This window comes from Dasypus novemcinctus, chromosome 24, assembly GCF_030445035.2.
Source record: "Dasypus novemcinctus isolate mDasNov1 chromosome 24, mDasNov1.1.hap2, whole genome shotgun sequence".
NCBI lineage: Eukaryota > Metazoa > Chordata > Mammalia > Cingulata > Dasypodidae > Dasypus > Dasypus novemcinctus.
Window position 1 is genome coordinate 40,644,969 of NC_080696.1, and position 20,291 is coordinate 40,665,259.

Here is a 20,291-nt window from a genome sequence, read left to right on the forward strand (position 1 = left end):
TCCACACGCAGTGCTGATACGCGCAAGGAGTGCTGTGCCACGAAGGGGTGTCCCCCGCATAGGGGAGCCCCATGCACAAGGAGTGCACCCCACAAGGACAGCCACCCCGCGTGAAAAAAGTGCAGCCCACCCTGGAGTGGCACTGCACATATGGAAAGGTGATGCAGCAAGATGACACAAGAAAAAGAGACACAGATTCCCAGTGCTGCTGACCGGATTGAAAGCAGACACAGAAGAACAAACAGTGAATGGATGCAGAGACAGATAATGGGGTGGGTGGCGGGAGAAGGGGAGAGAAATAAATGAAATAAATCTCTGGAAAAAAAAACCAACTCAAGGGAGCTGATGTGGCTGTGGTTGAGGACTGGCTTCCCACATACAAGGTCCCAGTTTCAATCCCTGACCCCAGTACCTCAAAAAAAGAAAAAAGAAAATATATAGGGTGCCACAAAAGTGATGCTTAAAAGGAAATTTATAGTTATAAATATCTACACAAGAAGATTTCAAATCAATAATCTAACTTTATCCCTTAAGGAATTAGAAAAAGAAGACCAAACTATAATAAATCCAAAGCCAGAAGAAGGAAGGAAATATTAAAGATTAATGTGGAGGGGAGGAGATGTAGCTCAGTGGTTTGAACACCTGCTTCCCATGTATGAGGTCCCAGGTTCTTTTCTAAATAAATAGAAAGATATCCCATGTTCATAGATTGGAAGGCTTAATATTCTTAAAATAGCAATACTGACCAAAGTCATATACAGTTTCAATCCAATCCCTATCCTAGTTCCAATGGCCTTTTTTGCAGAAATAGAAAATCCAATCTTCAAAATTCATATGGAATTGCAAGGGGTCCCAAAGAGCCAAAGCAATATTGTAAAATAAGAACAAAGTTAGAAGACTAACATTTCCTGACTTCAAAATATACTGCAAAGCTACAGTAATCAAAACAATGTGGTACTGGCCTAAGGATGGATGGAATAGAATTGAGAATTCAGAAATAATCCGTTCATATACTACCAAATTATTTTTGCCAAGAGTGACAATGGGAAAAGAATAGTCTTTTCAACAAATAGTGCTGAAACAACTGATTATCCAAATGCAAAAGAATGAAGTTGGACATTTACCTTAAACCTTACACAAAAATTAACTCAGAATACATCAAAGACCTAAATTTAATAGCTAAAATTATAAAACCCTTTGAAGAAAACACAGAGGCAAATCTTCACACCTTTGAATTTGGTAATGACTTCTTAGGTATGACATGAAAAGTATAAGCAACAAAAGATAACTTTGATAAATTAGACTTCATCAAAATTAAAAACTTTTGTGCTTCAAGGGATATTATCAAGAAAGTGAAAAGTCTACCTACAGAATGGGAGGAAATATTTGTAAATCAAATATCTGATAAAGGACTTGTATCCAAAATATTTGAAGAGTTCTTACAACTTAACAACAAAAAGAAAAACAGCCCAATTAAAATATGAGCAAAGAATTTGGATAGAAATTTCTACAAAGACTATATAAATGGCCAACAAGCCCATAAAAAATGCTCAGTATCATTAGTTATTTTGGAAATACAAATAAAAGAACAATGAAATAAGACTTCATACTCAATTAGATGGCTGTAATAATAAAGAAGAAACATAGAAAACAAGTGTTACTGAGCATGTGGAGAAACTGGAAACTTCATGCATTGCTGGCAGGAATGTAAAATGCTCCAGCTACTGTGAAAACACTGGCAGTTCTTCAAAAAGTTAAACATAGTTACTATATAACTTACCAATCCTACTCCTGGATATATATACTCAAAATAACTGAAAACAGGTTGTCAAATAGATACTTAAAGAAAAAAAAAGATTTATTTATTTTCCCTCCTTCCCCTGCCCTGCTGTTTTTGCTGTGTTCATTTGCTGTGTGATCTTCTGTATCTATTTCTCTTTTTTTGTCTTCTCTTCCCATTTTTTCTCCTCTAGGATTCACCGGGATTTGATCCTGGGGACCTCTGATGTGAAGAGAGGTTCCCTGTCAGCTGCGCCACCTCAGTTCCTGGTTTTTGCTGAGTTTCACCTTGACTTTCCCCTTCATCTCTCTTTTATTGCATCGTCATCTTGCTGCGTGACTCACTTGCATGGACACTCACGTGGGTACTTGGTTCACCGTGCAGGCACTTGGCTCACCACACAGGCACTGGTGTGGGCACTGGCATGGGCACTGGTTTGCTGCGTGGGCATGCTTTCTCTTTTTCTTTTTCACCAAGAGGCCCCAGGGATCGAACCCAGGTCCTCCCATATGGTAGGCGAAAGCCGTATCACTTGAGCCACATCCACTTCCCCAAATAGATACTTGTACATGCATGTTCACAGCAATACTATTCACAAGTGGCCAAAGGTAGAAACACCCAAATGTTCACCAATGGATGAATGAATAAACAAATTGTGATTATACATATATTATATATGTGTATATGTATATACATACAATGAAATATTATTCAACTATAGAAAGGAATAACATACTGATATATGCTACAATGTGGATAAATCACAAAAACATCATACTAAGTGAGAAGCCAGACACAAAAGGTCACATATTTTATGATTCTCCTTCTGGGAAATACCCAGAATAGGCAAATCCATAGAAATAGAAAGCAGATTGATGGTTGGCAGGGGATAGTGGGAGGGATGGGGAGTAACAGCTTTATACATCAGGCACTTAACTTTGGGTGATGAAAATATTTGGAACTAGATAGAGGTGGTAGTTTTACAACATTCTGAATGTACTAAATGCCACTGAATGCTGACTTTAAAATGATTAATTTTATGTTATTTGCATTTCACCTTAATTTTTTTTAAAAGTTCTCTTGGATAAATATCTAAGAGCAGAATGGCTGGGTTGGATGGTAGGTTTGTTCTGTGACTTTTTTTTTTTTAAGATTTATTTTATTTATTTATCCTCCCCGCCCCCCGCCCCACCGCTTGCTTGCTGTCTGCTCTCTGTGTCCATTTGCTGCGCGTTCCTCTGTGTCTGCTTGTCTCCCTTTAATGCATCATCTTGCTGCACCAGCTCTCCACAGGCACGGGCTGTCAGCACGGGCCGTCAGTTCTCTGTGGGTGCAGACCAGCTTGCCTTCACAAGGAGGCCCTGTGAAGCAAACACAGGTCCTCCCTTATGGTAAACAAGAGCCCAATCGATTGAGCCACATCCACTTCCCTGTTCTGTGACTTTTTAAGACACTGCCTATTTGTTTTCCAAAATGGTTACACCATTTTACATTTCGACCAGTAGTATATAAGAGTTCCAGTTGCTTCACATCATTGCTAACATCTGATATTGTCTTTTTCATTTTAACCATTCTAGTGGGTGTGTGGCAGATTCTCACTGTGGTTTAATTTGCATTTCCCTAATGACCAATGATGTTGATTATCCGTTCATTATCTGCTAATTGTATATCTTCTTTGGTGAAGTTTCTGTTCAAATCTTTGGCCCATGTTTTTCATTGAGTCATTTACAGTGGTGTGTCAGTAAATGTTTAACATCTACAGATATGACACACTTTTAAGTTTATACTCTAACATTTTCTCCATCATTTTCCTAAATCTGTGCATGAACAAAGCAATAAATCAAGCCCTGAGTTGTAGTACTCGCCTATTCCTATGTTGTAAATCCTTCCATCATGGCCAATATCAAATTACCAAAGTGATTTTGCAAAGAATGCACAGTGGCACTCCATTAGACAGTACTTTCACTACACAAGGACAACAGATATAAACAATTTCAAAAGCACAGATCAGGGAACCGGACTTTGGCCCAGTGGTTAGGGCGTCCGACTACCACATGGGAGGCCCGTGGTTCAAGCCCCGGGCCTCCTTGACCCGTGTGGAGCTGGCCCATGCGCAGTGCTGATGCGCGCAAGGAGTGCCGCACCACGCAGGGTGTCCCCGCGTAGGGGAGCCCCACGCGCAAGGAGTGCACCCATAAGGAGAGCCGCCCAGCGCGAAGGAGGGAGCAGCCCGCCGGGGAATGGCGCCGCCCACACTTCCCGTGCCGCTGACAGACAACAGAAGCGGACAAAGGAACAAGACTCAGCAAAAAGACACAGAAAACAGACAACCGGGGGAGGGGAGGGGAATTAAATAAATAAAAATAAATCTTTAAAAAAAAAACAACAAAAACAAAAAAAACAAAAGCACAGATCATAATAAAATATAATAAAATAATTGGGGAAATAATGAGTTTTGAGTATTATTATCTTTTGTATTCATTATTTCTTTCATTGTAATTTCATATAATTTAATTTTTCTAAATTCCTGTGGTTGTCACATGACTGGCAAAATCTTGAAAATTGGGAGGCAGACTTGGCCCCGTGGATGGGGCGTCCATCTACCACATGGAAGGTCTGTGGTTCAAACCCTGGGCATCCCTGACCCATGTGGAGCTGGCCCATGCGCAGTGCTGATGCGTGCAGGGAGTGCCCTGCCACGGAGGGGTGCCCCCCGCATGGGGAAGCCCCACGCACAAGGAGTGTGCACCGTAAGGAGAGCCGCCCAGTGCAAAAGAAAGTGCAGCTGCCCAGGAATGGTGCCGCACACATGGAGAGCTGGCACAGCAAGATGATGCAACGAAAAGAAACACAGATTCCCGAGCTGCTGACAATAACGGAAGTGGACAAAAAGAAGAACGTGCAGCAAATGGACACAGAGAACAGACAACTGGGGGGGTGGGGAGAGAGAGAGAGAAAAAAAAAGAGGCTTGCCTCTCAAAAAAAACAACCTCTAATTTATTAAAAAAAAAAAAACTTGAAAATCTAACAATTAACTCTCACCAGCCAGCTCCAACTGGCTCCAGCACACTACTGGTTCTTTGCCATCTTAAAATTAAATATCCACAAATGGATAAAGGTTACCAAATTAAACAGCCCAGTTGTAGGCATACAGAGAATTGACCCTCCCTTATTTGGGATAATAATAAGAACAAAGGTTAACACATTCTACAATGCTTTATATGTTCATAATAGCTAAAAGTACAGATTCTGGAGTCAGACTGCCTGAATTACAATCCTTTAGTTTCCTTCTCTTTAAAATGCAAATAATGAAAGTACATTTGGGGGAAAAATATACCAAATGTAAGATATGGGCTATAGTTAGTACTATTTTGATGATGCACTTTCCCTGCTTTTAACAAAAGTTTCACAATGCAAGGTTTTGGTGGTGGGGTTCTGAAGAAGTAGGAGCCTGTGACCACCCCCACCTGAGAGGAAAATCCCACAGCCCCCTAACCACTGTATATCTCGCTTTTGTAACAAACTTGCTCGACTGTAAAACCTTATCTCAGAGCCTCCTCCTGTATAAAATCTCATCAGCCCCTGCCAAAAGACCAACCTGACCCAGACCCTTGTAAATAACAAGAACTCTCAAACCGCTTGTCTCCCGATAGAATCCCCAGCACTTAATTAACCGCAAACATCTGCTTCTGTACCTGCTTGTTTGCTGAGCTCTTGCCCCCCCACCTTGAACCTAAAGGTCTATATAAGCAACCCCCCCACCCCTCCACCCCCCCCCACCCCCGCCCCAACCCGAGGCTGCTCCTCCTCTGCGAAGGATGAGGCAGTTGCAGCACAGCTAATAAAGCTCTCAATTGGAACTTTATTCAAAGTCAGAGTCTGGTCAATATCACTGGTCTATAATACGGTCATGTATGCAAGCCCTGTATGACGAGCTGACGAGCTGCATGTTTGTTTTTTAAGTTCACAACTTTTACTACACACTTATTATGTATGTTCATGTATTAATGATATACTAAAAAAATTTTTTTTAAATGAAAAAAAATATATACACCTCACAGAATGGCGATAAGGAGTAATTGAAACAATGTATGTCGAGCGTCTAATATACAATGTCGGACTATATTGTAAACGCTCAATAATTGTAGTTATTACTACTGAGTTCCTAGATTGGTCATTTCCATTTTTGAGCTTGTTACTCCGTCTGTAAGACTGGTGTAACATGACCTTACATATTATTTTGGCACACACAAACGCTTTTCAAATCAGAAAAAAAGGTCACCCGCAGGTAAATTATTAACAACCGAAAATACAGGCTTTGGAGGACATTGCCACAGTTTTTTAAGGAGAAAAAAAAATTCCTTCAAACATTGCTCGCTCCTCCCCACGGAACCCTTCCCAAGTCTTTAAAATTGGCCGGGCCGCAAAAAGACGCAGAATGACAGGGCGATCAGCCAATCAATACGATTGGCCAATCAGCGGAAGCCCCGTCTCAGGCCCACCCCCAAGGCCTAGTCCAACCGCATCTCGGCAGAGCCAGGAATAAGACCGTTGCGAGGCGGTCAGTTCCATGTGGGCCGGGGCGCGGGGTGGGGAGGCGAGCTAGCAGCGGGTACTACGGCGCCCTTGGAGCGTGAGGACTAGAATCCGAGCCGCGTCTGCAGGGACCCACGCGGCCCAGCGGAACGGCGAGGACTGACCTATGCCTAGAGCCCATCCCGGCACGCGGAGCTAGCCGCGAGTCCTTGGCGTCCCCTCCGGCGCGCTCTTGGAGCCACTTTTCCGAGCGGAAGTCAGACTGCTGCTCGGGCCCTGGTGGGACCTGTTCGGAGGAATGGCGCCGCCGGGTGAGGCGTTGCGCGTGGCTCGACGACGAGACCCCGCGGCCGGCACGCCTAGGGGAGCGGGCTGTCGCCCGCGGGAGGCTAGTGCCCGCCGCTCGGGAGCCGGCCAGGCGGGGTCCCCTTCCCCTGCGAGGCAGGGGCATGGGCTTGGACTCTTTTGGGGCCGCTGGTGTGACTGAGGGCGGGCGACCCGGCGTTCCCGCGACCAGGGAAGGGAGCTGAGAGGACGGGGGCGGGGGCGGGAGCGGGGAATGCTTTACCGAACTACGGGTCCCCAGGAGGCTCAGCTCTGGGGGCAACAGCGGCCTGGCCTGGCCTCGCCGAAGCCACCAGTAACCCCAGGCCTGGCTTCACTCATTCATTTACTCATTTTGGAGCGCGGGCTCCCGAGGCAGGCGGCCTGGGATCTGGTCCTGGCATCGCCCTTACTCCATGTGATCTTTTAGCCAAATCGTTCCTTCTCTTCGGGCCTCAGTTTCCTTATTTGTGAAAGGGGGCAAGAACGTCACTCACCTCTCGCTAGGATTTTATTTTTCGTAGTACTTTAGCGTAGGTTTTGAACTTGACTCTGGGTGCAAACTTGTAGTCTGCCACCTATTCATTATGTGACCCTGCAAATTACTTAATTCGTCATCTGTAAAATGTCACAGTATCTGGGTCATAGAGCGGCTGTGAATATTAAATGTGCAGAGTTTAGAATAGTGCGTGGCACTAAGCAAGCACTTGATCAAGTTGCTTTTCTTACTGTTCTTAATCATTGCTAGTTATTGAGTGGAAACTGCAGGGTGGACTCTCATGTAGTATCTCCATGACTTGGGGAAGGGTGTACTATTGTTATTTCCATTTGACAGATGAGAATACGGAAACACAAAGGAAGTGACTTGCCCAAAGTAACACAATAAATTAGTTAGTGGCTCACTGCTTCATTATTTGAGAAATCAAGACTAGTATAATGGTTAAAGCCAGACTTTGGATCCAAACTACAATTTGATTCTCAACTAGTTATATGCCTTAGTGTAATTAACTACTAAGCTTAAATTTCTTGGTCTGTAAAATGCAGAAAATAGCCACCTGGTATGGATACTCTAGGGATCTAATGACTCAGTGCATACAAAGCACTTAGTGTGATATGGGGCATACTTAACACAAGTGCCCAGATTTTAGCTGCCCCCCCCCCCAAAAAAAAATCCTGTTACGAATGTGAGCTGAGAAGATAAGGATTCTGACACAGATACTATGTTAGGGGAATTTTTGATCTAGCTGGGAAAGTGCTACTCATAGTAAGTTATTCACTAGATGTTAATATATTGAGTCAATGTATGTACACAAAGCCTTGAGGATTCAGCAGTAGTATCTGGACTCTTTTACCTTCTTATCTATTAGCAAATCTGATAGGCTTTAACTTTGAATTTTAGCCTACTCTGACCATTTTGTACTACCTCTACTGCTGTCACCCTGGTTTGGATCATCATCATCTTTTTTCCTTGGATTTTGGCAGTAGTATCCTGTCTGGAATTCTTTCTGTTCTTGTTTTTTTATAGTGTGTTTTCAACAGGATGACCCTGCAAAAATGTAAGATCACTTCTCTGCCCAAAACCCTCCAGTGGCTCCTATCTTACTCAGTAAAAGCCAGAGTCCCTACAGTGGTTTTCAAGGCCCTCTGGATTTGGCCTCTGCTGCTACTTCTGTGATCTCGTTCTCTCTATTCTAGCCATACTGTCTTCCTGGATGATCACAAGAACACCACATACACCTCCGAATCAGGGTTTTGCACTTGCTTTTCTTAAGATACTTTCCCCTCAAGTATCTTTATGACTTCTTCAGATCTGTACTCACTATTTCTTAGTGAGGGCTTTATAGACTGCCATATTTAAAATTGCAGCCATTCTCAGGTACCCCTTTTGTGCTTTTTCTCCATTGCACTTTTACCTTCTAATATGATAAATATCTTTCTTAATTATTATGTGTGATGTCTTTCTTTTCCCACTATAATGTCAGCTCTATGAGGGCAGGAGGTTTTGTCTTTTCTGTTTTTGCTGTATCTTTAATACCTAAAATAGTTCCTGGCACATAGTAGTTATTCAGTAAATATTTAACAAATGAATACTTCACATTATGTACTCCACTTTCCTAGTCTTTTTATAAGAGCTTTCACATGTTTTAGGTTATTTTATACATGCAGGAACTTAAATGGAAATAATATTAATGGAAGAGTCATTCTTTAAGTTGGCCCTATTTAGGCATTCCTTCTATAACATTTTCTAAAATATTGTGGGATGTGAACTCTACAGATGTAGACCTGCGGTTGAGTCTAACACTGGCTATGTGAAAGCTGCATTGATCCTCAGTTTCCTTATTTGCAAAAAGGAGAGAATACCTTTATTATGGGCAAATTAAATGACTTAAAACTAAATCTGAAGGTCTATGATTATTAATGTTAACCTTGTGAATTGCTTGCTATTACTTTTACTTGATTGGCAGATACTTTCTCATGAAGCAGCCTGCTAGAAAGTTTTTTATTGTTTTATTTAATGAAAACAGAAATGTACCTTTCCTATAGCTTTTTCCCGTTTCCTGGGGTATCATAGACAAGGATTAATTTTTCTTTCCCATTTATTTATTCAGCAAATATTTCTTCACCTACTATGTGCTAGGTGGTGTGCAAGACTTGGAAATAATGGGATGAACAAGATAAACAGTCTATACTTATGGAGCTTACAGTTTAGCAGGGGACACAAACATTACACTATTAATTATAGTTGTAGAGAATACTGCACAGGAAAAATACATGGTGCTATGTTAGATACAAAGATAATGATAGTAGAAGAGGTAGCTAACATTTGCATAGCATTTATGTGCCAGTCTCTATTCTAAGAACTTTCTCTACTCTCATAATCCTTGTAGCAGTATCAGGGTAGAAACTAAAATAATCCCACTTTACAATTGAGGAAACTGAGACACACGGTAGCTAAGTAACTTTGCCATGGCCACATTGCTAATACCTGGCAGAGCTAGAATTTAAACCTGGCCCTGAGGCCATGTTCTTCACTCCTGTATTGTTCTGGGGACCTAATTCAAGGGAGGGTTGTTAGGGAGGGCTTCTTAAGGAAGAGATCTTGAGCTGAAATCTGTAGGATGAGTAGATATTAAGCAAAGTTGAAGCAGGGGAAAGTGAAAAAGCCTTGGACAGAGGAAGCGGATGTGGCTCAAGCAACTGAGCTCCTGCCTACCACATGTGAGGTCCTAAATTCAGTTCCCAAGGACTCCTAGAGAAGACAAGCAAGACAGTGAGTTGGGCAGGCACAGTGAACTGACGCAACAAAGAGACACAAAGAGGAAAGACAATGAGAGACACAACAAAGCAGGGAGCTGAGGTTGTTCAAGCGATTGAGTGCCTCTTTCCCACAAGGGAGGTCCCAGGTTGAGTTCCTGGTGCCTCCTAAAGAGAAGATGAGCAGACACAGAAGACACAGCAGACAGCAAGGGAAAAAACGAATAAATGAATCTTAAAAAAAAAAGGAAGTCTTGGGCAGGGCTCCTTAGGGGAACAGAGAGGAGGGCAGAAAGCATCACTAAGTGGGAAGAGTACGGAAGAGGTCCTGTTGAGAAATGGGGAAGGCCATGGTAAAGATTCAGGGTTGGGTCTTTTCTTTAAAGCTATAGGTGTTTGAACAGGGAAATGGCATGATGAGTCCTGTGCTTTGAATGCACAGAGGCTACTGGGAGGACTGTCCTTCAGATAGGTGATAGTACTCACCGCTTCTCTAAGGCTTCTCTTCAGGTTAAACCTTCCCAGTTCCTTCCCCTTCCTCACTTGATTTGGTTCCCAGCCCCTAGTACACATCATTATTGGGACTATATGTAGAACTTTGGAATAGTGTGGAGTATATTTAATAGTTCTTTTTCCCCAAGGTTCAAGCACTGTCTTCCTGTTGGCCCTGACAATCATAGCCAGTACCCAGGCCCTGACACCTACTCACTACCTCAGCAAACATGATGTGGAGAGACTGAAAGCCTCGTTGGACCGCCCTTTCACAAATTTGGAATCTGCTTTCTATTCCATTGTGGGACTCAGCAGTCTTGGTGCCCAGGTGCCAGATGTAAAGGTAAGGACACTGGTATTGGTGCCAAGGTGATTTAGGAAGACCCTCAATCCCTCATGTGTTCCTTTTGAGTATTTCAAAACTAACTTTCTCCTGTGGAGGGTAGCCAAGGTTAATCCAATATGACAAATACTTATTTCAGTTTTAACGATTTTTTTTTTGAATGCCTGATGTGTGTTTAGGACCACACTAGGTGTGTTACAACAGAATAAATGGAAGAGCAAGTCACAGATCCTCTATAAACTTGCACCATAGCTCTATGAGTACCATGTGTACTTGTTAAGTACATTATGTGTGTGGCCAGTAAATAATGAAGGAATTCAGGTTGAAACACTCAACATTTATTAAATAGTGACAGTTACTGTACCAGGCAATTTTGATTTCCTTTTCAGATGAGAAAAGTGGATCAGAAACAGACTAAAAGTATTTCTGAATTCAGGAATAGTCTTAAGTGAATTTACATTTTATTTATTGTGTTATCAGGGGCAGCTAGGGTAAGAAATTGTCCTTTGCCAGGTTTCTTTTATGTACCTTGTGTATTCATTTTTTAAGAAATTACCATAACCTTTAGCAGCTTAAAACAATACTGATTTACTAATAGTTCTAAAGGTCACTAGTCTAGGTAGAGTAGGCAGGACTCTCTGCTTAGGGTCTCACAAGGTTGAAGTAAAGGTATCAGCCAGGCTGAGTCCTTATCTGGAGACTGGTGAAGTCCCAAGCTCATTCAGGTTGTTGGCAGAATCTAGTTCTTAGAGTTGTAGGTCCGAGGTTCCCAGTTGCTTGTTGTCAGCCGGGAGCTACTCTCAGCTCCCATATGGCTGACCATATTTTCTCTTATGTGTCCCCCTCTGTAGCAGTTTGATATGGTTATGAATTACAAAAATAGATATTGGATTATGTTTGTAATCTGGTCTGTACCTGGGTGTGATTAAGTTATGATGAGGGCTTTGATTGGGCCACATCATTTGGGTATTGAGTCCCCACCCACCAAGAGGTAGGGATTCACAAATAAAAAGCATGGCAAAGGACAGAGTTGAGGATTCTTAATGTTGGAGTTTTGGTGTTGGAGTTTGACCCTAAAGTCTTAAGTGCCCTGGGAAGTAAACACACAGAGGAAAGAGAAGGAAAGAGAAGCAAGCCCCAGGAAGAAAGGAACCTTGAACCCGGAGAAAAGACCCTGGAAGGGAGGAACCCAGGAAGCCGGAACCCTTGCAGATGTGAGCAGCCATCTTGCTCCAACAGGTGAAAACAGACTTTGGTGAGCGAAGTAACTTATGCTTCATGGCCTGGTGTCTGTAATCTCCTACCCCAAATAAATACCCTTTATTAAAACCAATTTCTGGTACTTTGCATCAGCACCCCTTTGGCTGACTAATATGCCGCTCATCTTTTTTTTTTTTTTTTTTTAAAGAGGAGTTGTAGGTTTGTGGAAAAATCAAGCAGAAAATACAGAGTTCCCATCTACTGCCATATTATTAACACCATGCATTAGTGTGGTACATTTGTTACAATTGATGAAAGAATATTATTATAGTTGCATTATTAACTATAGTCTGTGGTTTACATTGGAATTCATTGTGTTGTACAGTCCTATTTTTAAAAAAATTTTCATTTAATAGCTCAAAATTTCCCTTTAGCCACATTCAAATATATAATTCTGTGCTGTTAATTACATTCACAATGTTATGCTACCCTCATCTCCATCCATTCCCAAAACATTTCCATCATCCCAAATAGAAACTCTATCCTATTAAAATGTTAACTTCCTCTTTCCTACTCTTCCCCTGACCCTGGTAACCTAGATTCTGCTTTCTGACTCTATTAATTTGCTTATTCTGAATTATTTTACATTAATGAGATCATAAAATTTTTTGTTCTTTTGTGTCTGGATTATTTCACACAATATTGACATCCTCAAGATTCAACTTTGTTATTATAGATATTAGCACTTCTTTTTATGACTGAGTAATATCCTTTTGTCTGTATATACCACATTTTGTTTTTTCATTCTTTTGACGGACATCTGAGTTGCACCTCTCTTTTGGCAATTGTGAATAATGCCACTGTGAACATTGGTGTGCAGATACCTATCTGTTCAAGTCCTTGCTTTCACTTCTTTTAGGTATATGCCTAGAAGTGAGATTGTCAGGTCAAATGATAATTCTATACTTTCTGAGGAACTGTGAAAATACCTTCCACAGGAGCTGTACCATTTTACATTCCCACCAACAAAGAACAAGTGTTCCTATTTCTCCACATCCTTTCCAACAATTATTTTCTCTCTCTCTTTTTTTTTTTTTGGTAGTAGTCATTCTAATGGGTGTGAAAAATAATATCTCATTGTGGTTTTGATTTACATTTCTCTAATGGCTAACAATGTTGGGCATCTTTTCATGTGCTTTTTGGCCATTTGTATATCTTTGGGGAACTGTCTGTTCAAGTCTTCTGCCCATTTTTGTTAAATTGGGTTGTTTATCTTTTGATGTTGAGTTGTAGGATTTCTTTATAAATTCTGGGTATTAAATCCTTTTTAGATTTGTGGTTTCTAAATATTATCTCCCATTGTATCCATTGTATTGGTTGTTTTTTTTAACAAATTGATTTCATTGATGCATATTAATAAAGCATAAATCAATCCAAAGTATACAATCAATGGTATTCAGTATAATCACATAGGTATACGTTCATCATTTCAATCATTTTTCATTTTCATTATTCCAATAATAATACAAAAAAACAAAAAACAAAACTCATCACCTCTCAATCTCTCTAGGCTTCCTCTACCTTACATAGCTGTTATTCTGTTTCCTTCTCTCTAGTTTATTTGTATTTATATTTTGTAAGAACAATCTTATATACGCAATATCACCCATTTTCGTGTTTTGCATGAGGTTTTACTAACTTACGCAGTCCCATTTAGTTCTTTAGCTTTCCTTCTAGTAGTATAAATGTCCTTGGGCTTTTGCTTTCAACCACTGCTATACCCATCTAATAGTGCTGCTGGTCACGAACATCATGAATGTGCTTTCTCCACTTCCATTCATTTCTAGAGATATACAAAGATAGGTTGTCTTTTTACTTTGTTGATAAAGTCCTTTGAGGCACAAAATTTTAAAAATTTTCACGAGGTCCCATTTATTTTTTCTTTTGTTGCTTGTGCTCTGGGTATAAACTCTGAGAAACCATTGCCTAACACACAGGTCTGAAGATGCTTTCCTATGTTTTCTTCTGGGAGTTTTATAGTCCTGATTCTTACATTTAGGTCTTTTTAAGTTGATTTGTGTACATGATGTGAGGTAGAGATCTTTTGCATATGGGCATCCATTTTTCCCAGCACCATTTGGTCTTTCCCAATTGAGTGGTCTTTGCAAATATTTTGATGAGAATTTTTGCATTAGAAAGATCGATTTGTAATTTCTTTTCTTGTAGTGTCTTTACCTGGCTTTGGTATTAGCGTGATGTTGGTTTCATAAAATATATTGAGTAATTTTCCCTCCTTCAGTTTTTTGGAAGAGTTTAAATAGGATTGGTATTCTTCTCAAAATGCTTGGTAGAATTCACCTGTGAAGTTTTCTTGTCCTGGACTTTTCTTGGTTGGGAGATTTTTGATGACAGATTCAATCTCTTTAAATGTGATTGGTTTGTTAAGTTCTTGTATTCCTTGCAATGTAAGTGTGGGTTGTTTGTGCATTTCTAAGAATTTGTCCTTTTCATCTAGGTTGTCTACTTTATTGGCATACAGCTTCTCATAATATCCTCTTATGATCCTTTTTATTTCTGTGGGTTCAGTTGTAACTTTACTTCTTTCATTTCTGATTTTATTTATTTGCATATCTCTGTTTTTCTTTCTTAGTCTAGCTAGGGGGTTGTAAATTTTATCAGTCTTCTCAAAGAACCAGCTTTTGGTTTTGTTGATTTTCTGTATTTTTTTTTTTCTCATTTCATTTATTTCCGTTCTAATCTTTATTATTTCTTTCCTTCTGCTTGCTTTGGGAATGGTTTGCTGTTCTTTTTCTAGTTTCTCCAGTAGAGAGTTAGAGCTTTGATTTTAGCTCTTTTTTCTTTTTTAATATAGGCGTTTAGGGTTATAAATTTCCTTCTCAAGACTTCCTTCACTGTATCCCATGTGTGTGTGTTTTTTGTCTTTTGTTTTTTAAGATTTATTTATTTCTCCCCCTCCCTCCTTTGTCTACTCTCTGTGTCCATTTGCTGTGTATTCTTCGTCTGCTTGTGTTCTCATTAGGCGGTTCTGGGAATCGATCCTGAGACCCTCTGGAGTGGGCGAGAGGTGATCATTCCCTTTTGCCACCTCAGCTCTGTGGTCTGCTGTATATCTCATTATCTCTCCTCTGTGTCTCTTTTTGTTTCGTCATCTTGCTGCGCCAGCTCTCCATGTGGATCAGCACTCCTGCATAGGGCAGGACTCTGCATGGGCCAGCACTCTGCATGGGCCAGCACTCTGCATGGGCCATCTCGCCACATGGGCCAGCTTGCCTTCACCAGGAGGCCCTGGGTATCGAACCCTGGACCTCCTGTATGGTAGATGGGAACCCAATTGCTTGAGCTGCATCCTCTTCCCTATCACATAAGTTTTGATAAGTTGTGTTCTCATTTTCATTTGTCTCAATATATTTACTGATTTCACTTGCAATTTCTTCTTTGACCCATTGATTATTTAGGAATATGTTGTTTATCCTACATATATTTGCGAATTTACTCCTTTCCTGGCTATTATTGACTTTCAGTTTCATTCCATTGTGATCTGAGGAGTTGCTTTATATAAAGTTTCTTAATACAAAAGTTTCTTAGTGTCCCTTTGTAATGCCCTTACACAACTCTTAGGTAACCACTGAGTTACTTTCTATCATTTTAGATTAGGTTGCACTTTCTAGAATTTTATATCCATAGACTAATATAGTATGTATTTTTGTTTGCCTTTCACTCAGCATGATTATTTTTACATTCATCCATATTGTTATATGTATTAACAATTCACCCTTTTTTATTGCTGAGGAGTAATCAATCCATTGTTTGGGTTTACTACATTTTATCTACTTACATGTTGAATATTTGGATGGTTTCTAGTTTTTGTCTTTTACAAATAAAGCTGCCATGAACATCCATTTATAATGTTTGTGTAAACATATACTTTGATTTCACTTGGGTAAATCTAAGAGTGGAATGGCTTGGTCATTTTTTAAAAACTGAGAAATTATTTTCCAAAGTGGTTGTGTACATGTTATAACAGCAGTCTAAGAGAGTTGTATTCCTCCGTATTGTCATCAGCACTTATTACGGTCATTCTTTTAAACTATAGGCATTCTAGTAGGTGTGTATTAGTATTGTAGGTTTTTTAAAAAAGGGAATAAAGCTTTTATTAAAATTACAATAGTATATCTAAGTTGTCCATATTTTGAAGGCTCTTAACTCGACACTGGGGCAAGGACAGTCCCAATCCCAGTCAATGCTTAGTATCACCAGGATATTTAGTATCTTTTCATGAGCTTGTTTGCTATCTGTATTTCTTTTTTAGTGACCTGTCGATTTAAATCTTTTAGCTGATTTTGTTTTTCTTCTAATAATGAGTTATAAGTATTCTTTGTATTTTATTTTATTATTATTATTATTTTTAAAGATTTATTTATTTATTTGTTTCCCCTTCCTGCCCTGGTTGTCTGTTCTCTGTGTCCATTCACTGTGTGTTCTTCTGATGACTGCTTCTATCCTTATCAGCGGCACTGGGAATCTGTGTTTCTTTTGGTTGTGTCATCTTGCTGTGTCAGCTCTCCGTGTGTGCGGCGCCATTCCTTGGCAGGCTGCACTTTCTTTCGCGCTAGGCGGCTCTTCTTACAGCGCACACTCCTTGCGTGTGGAGCTCCCCTACACGGGGAACACCCCTACGTGGCATGGCACTCCTTGCGCACATCAGCACTGCACATGGGCCAAGGAGGCCTGGGGTTTGAACCGCGGACCTCCCATGTGGTAGGCAGACGCCCTATCCATTGGGCCAAGTCTGCTTCCCTATATGTATTTTAAATACAAGTCCTTTGTCAAATATATGTAATTTGAAAATATTTTCTCCCAGGCTGTGGCTTGCCTTTCCATTTCTTAGTATCTTTTGAAAAGTTTTTACATAATTTTGATTTAGTCTAATTTCATATTTTCTTTTATAGTTTGTACATTTTGTGTTCTATTTAAGAAATTTTTGCTTTATCCTCTAATGTGTTTTTTTTTTTAAGATTTATTTTATTTCTCTCCCCATTCCCCGTTGTCTGCTCTCTCTGTCCATTCGCTGTGTGTTCTTCAGTGTCCGATTGCATTTTCCTATGGCACTGGGAAACTGCGTCTCTCTTTTGTTGCGTCATCTTGCTGCATCAGCTTTCTGTATGTGTGGTGGCACTCCTGGGTGGGCTGCGCTTTTCTCATGCGAGGCGACTCTCCTTACGGGGTGCATTCCTTGAGCGTGGGCGCCCCTTGCGGGTCTGCCTCTGCATGGCATGACACTCCTTGCATGCAGCAGTACTGCACATGGGCCAGCTCACCACACAGGTCAGGAGGTCCTGGGGATCAAACCCTGGACCCTCCATTTGATAGACGGAGGCTCTATCATTTGAGCCACGTCTGCTGCCCTCCTCTAATGTGTTTGAATCTCATCTAGCCTCACACTTACTTTATTTTTTATTTAATTTAATTAATTATTTACTTATTTTTGTCTTTTTTTTTTTAATGTTACATTAAAAAAATATGAGGTCCCCATATACCCCCTACCCTCCTCATCCCACTCCTCCCCCCCATAACAACAACCTCCTCCATCATCATGAGACATTCATTGCACTTGGTGAATACATCTCTGAGCACTGCTGCACCTCATGGTCAATGGTCCACTTACTTTAAATTTCCTCACAAGTACTTCTTTGGTCTCCCAGCAGATGGCACCCTTTGGCAGCCCTCTCAGTTAAATGCTTGGTCAGAGTGCATTTGCTGCCATGTGGATGGAATCATTGTGACAGAATAATTCATACTTACTCAGAGGCAGTTCCCCAACCTTTGCTGGTAGCTCCCTCCCTTTTCCCACGTAGGAAGATATTTTACTCCCTTCTGTGTCCTCAACAACAGGTCAGGAGAGAGAGATTGAGAGGGTTGGATCTCTTTAGTCTCATGCTGGCTTTCAAAGCAAATGATGGCATGGTCCTAGCTGGCCTGGAAGCACTCATGGGACACAGCAGGCCAAATCTGTGGGTTAAAAGCTGAATCAGTGTTATGTAGTGTCTCTTTTTCTCCCCTTTCTGGGGAGGTGGATTCCTAGGACCCTCTTTGTCTATGACCAGAAGTCCTAAAGCTTGAGAATTCAAGTGTCTGTAGTGTGGGGAAGGGTGCTGGCAGTTGCAGCTGCGGCTTTTTTTTTTTTTTTTAGTGAAGTTTATTACATCTTTTTCTCCCCCTTACCCCCCTTCCCCCCCTCCCCGTTCCCTGCCCTGCTGTTTTGCTGTCAGTGTCCATTTGCTGTGTGATCTTCTGTATCCATTTCTCTTTTTGTCTTCTCTTCTTGTTTTTCTCCTTCAGGATTCACTGGGATTTGATCCTGGGGACCTCTGATGTGGAGAGAGATTCCCTGTCAATTGTGCCACTTCAATTCTTGGTCTCTGCTGTGCTTCACCTTGACTTTCCCCTTCATCTCTCTTCTGTTATGTCATCATCTTGCTGCATGACTTACTTGGAGGGGCACTGGCTCTCCACATGGACACTTGTGCAGGCACTTGGCTTGCCACTCGGGCACGCAGGTGGGCACTCAGCTCACTAAATGAGCACTTGGCTCGCCGTGCAGGCACTCACTCACATGGGCACTTGGCTTACCATGTGGACACTCAGCTCACCACGTGGACACTGGCTCGCTGTGCAGACATACTTTCTCCTTATTTTTCACCAGGAGGCCCCAGGGATCCAACCTGGGTCCACCCATGTGGTAGGTGGAGGCCCTATCACTTGAGCCACATCTGCTCCCTGCAGCTGCAGCTTTTAACTAACAGTTTTACTGTTGCAATTCTTTTTCTTTGCCCCTCTCTTCTCTGGGTGCTGTCCAGCTTTCCCCTGGTGTCCTAAACACTAGAAGATTTTTTTCCAGGCTGTTTCTGCCTGTCCTCTAGCTATTTTTCTCAGAGAGAAAAGAGTCCCATGTCTTTCTAGTCTGCCATCTTCCCGGAAGTCCTCCATGCTATTTTTTTTTTTAAGATTTATTTATTTATTCCCCCCTGCCCTCGCCCCCCCAGTTGTCTGCTTTCTGTGTCTGCTTGTGTTCTCATTAGGCAGCTCCAGGAAATGATCCTGGGACCTTCGGGAGTAGGAGAAAGGCGATCATTTTCTTGTATCAGCTCTCTTATTGTCTCTCCTCTGTGTCTCTTTTTTTGCATCATCTTGCTGTGCCAGCTCTCTGCATGGGCCAGCACTCCTGTACAGGGCAGTACTCTGCACAGGCCAGCACTCCGCATGGGGCAGCTCGCCACATGGGCGAGTTTGCCTTCACCAGTAAATTTCAAAATTTGGAAGTGTGAGTCTTCCTACTTCTTCATCTTCAAAATAGTTTTGGTTATTCAGGGCCCCTTACACTCCTTCATTATGGATTTTATGATTGTCTTCCATTTCTGCCAAGAAGATTGTTGGAATTTTGATTGAGATTGCATTGAATCTATAAATCACTTTGGATAGAATTGACATCATAACAATATATATATATATTTTTTAAATTTATTTTATGTTTCTCCCCACTCCCTTGTTGTTTGCATTTGCTGTGTCCATTTGTTGTGTTCTTGTTTTTCTTTCTAGGAGGCACTGAGAAACAAACCTGGGACCTCCCATATGGGAGAAAGGTGCCTAATCACCTGAGCCACCTCTGCTCTCTACTTTATTGTATCTCTCATTGTGTTTCCTTGCTGTGTCTCTTCATTGCATCATCTCACTGTGTCATTTTGTGGCATCAACTTGCCATGCCAACCCATTGCGCCAGTTCACCATCTTGCTTGCCATCTCTAGGAGGCCCTGGGATCTGAACGTGACCTCCCGTGTGGTAGGCAGGAGTTCATTCACCTGAGCCACATTTGCTTCCCAACAGTATTTCATCTTCCAATCCATGAACATGGAATGACTTTTAAGTCCTTAGGTCTTCTTCGTTTCTTTTAGTAATGTTTTGTAGTTCTCTCTGTGGTAGTCCTTTAAATCCATGGTTAATTTTACTTGATATTGTAAATGGCATTTTAAAAATTGATTTCTCCTTCAGCTTGTTCTTTACTAGTGTATAGAAACAGTACAGTTATCCCTTCCACATCGTGACTTTCCCCATCGCATTTTTGATACATCACAGGTTGGCATAATAAATTAAATGGGAATTTCTGGGGAGTTTTGATGTATACAGCTGCTAACCCTCGAGCTGTGAAAGGAAAGGACAAGTACCAGCTGCCCATCTTCTGGATAGGCATGGACGACCAAAGCACTTTTCCTTGACTGGCTCCATTAGTGTTTTGTGCTGGATGTTAGAAAATACCTTGCCAGCAGAGGATTCCCCTTTAAGGT

The 20,291-nt window shown here is 41.3% G+C and overlaps 2 protein-coding genes across 3 annotated transcripts in view; one reads left to right on the top strand and one right to left on the bottom strand.

The window, feature by feature from the left end:
* MROH8 (maestro heat like repeat family member 8) overlaps window positions 1–6,832 on the bottom strand; it is a 91,725-nt gene extending 84,893 nt beyond the window's left edge. Inside the window, 1 exon segment of the mRNA XM_058287059.2 lies at window positions 6,481–6,832. Coding sequence (XP_058143042.1) covers window positions 6,481–6,767 — 287 coding nt within the window. The 5' untranslated portion in view covers window positions 6,768–6,832.
* Window positions 6,498–20,291, top strand: part of RPN2 (ribophorin II) — a 72,433-nt gene continuing 58,639 nt past the window's right edge. For both annotated transcript variants that reach the window (XM_004466591.5, XM_023591173.3), the window contains exons 1-2: window positions 6,498–6,627; window positions 10,537–10,730. In XM_004466591.5, coding sequence (XP_004466648.1) covers window positions 6,615–6,627; window positions 10,537–10,730 — 207 coding nt within the window. In that variant the 5' untranslated portion in view covers window positions 6,498–6,614. The remainder of the gene's footprint in view (window positions 6,628–10,536; window positions 10,731–20,291) is intronic.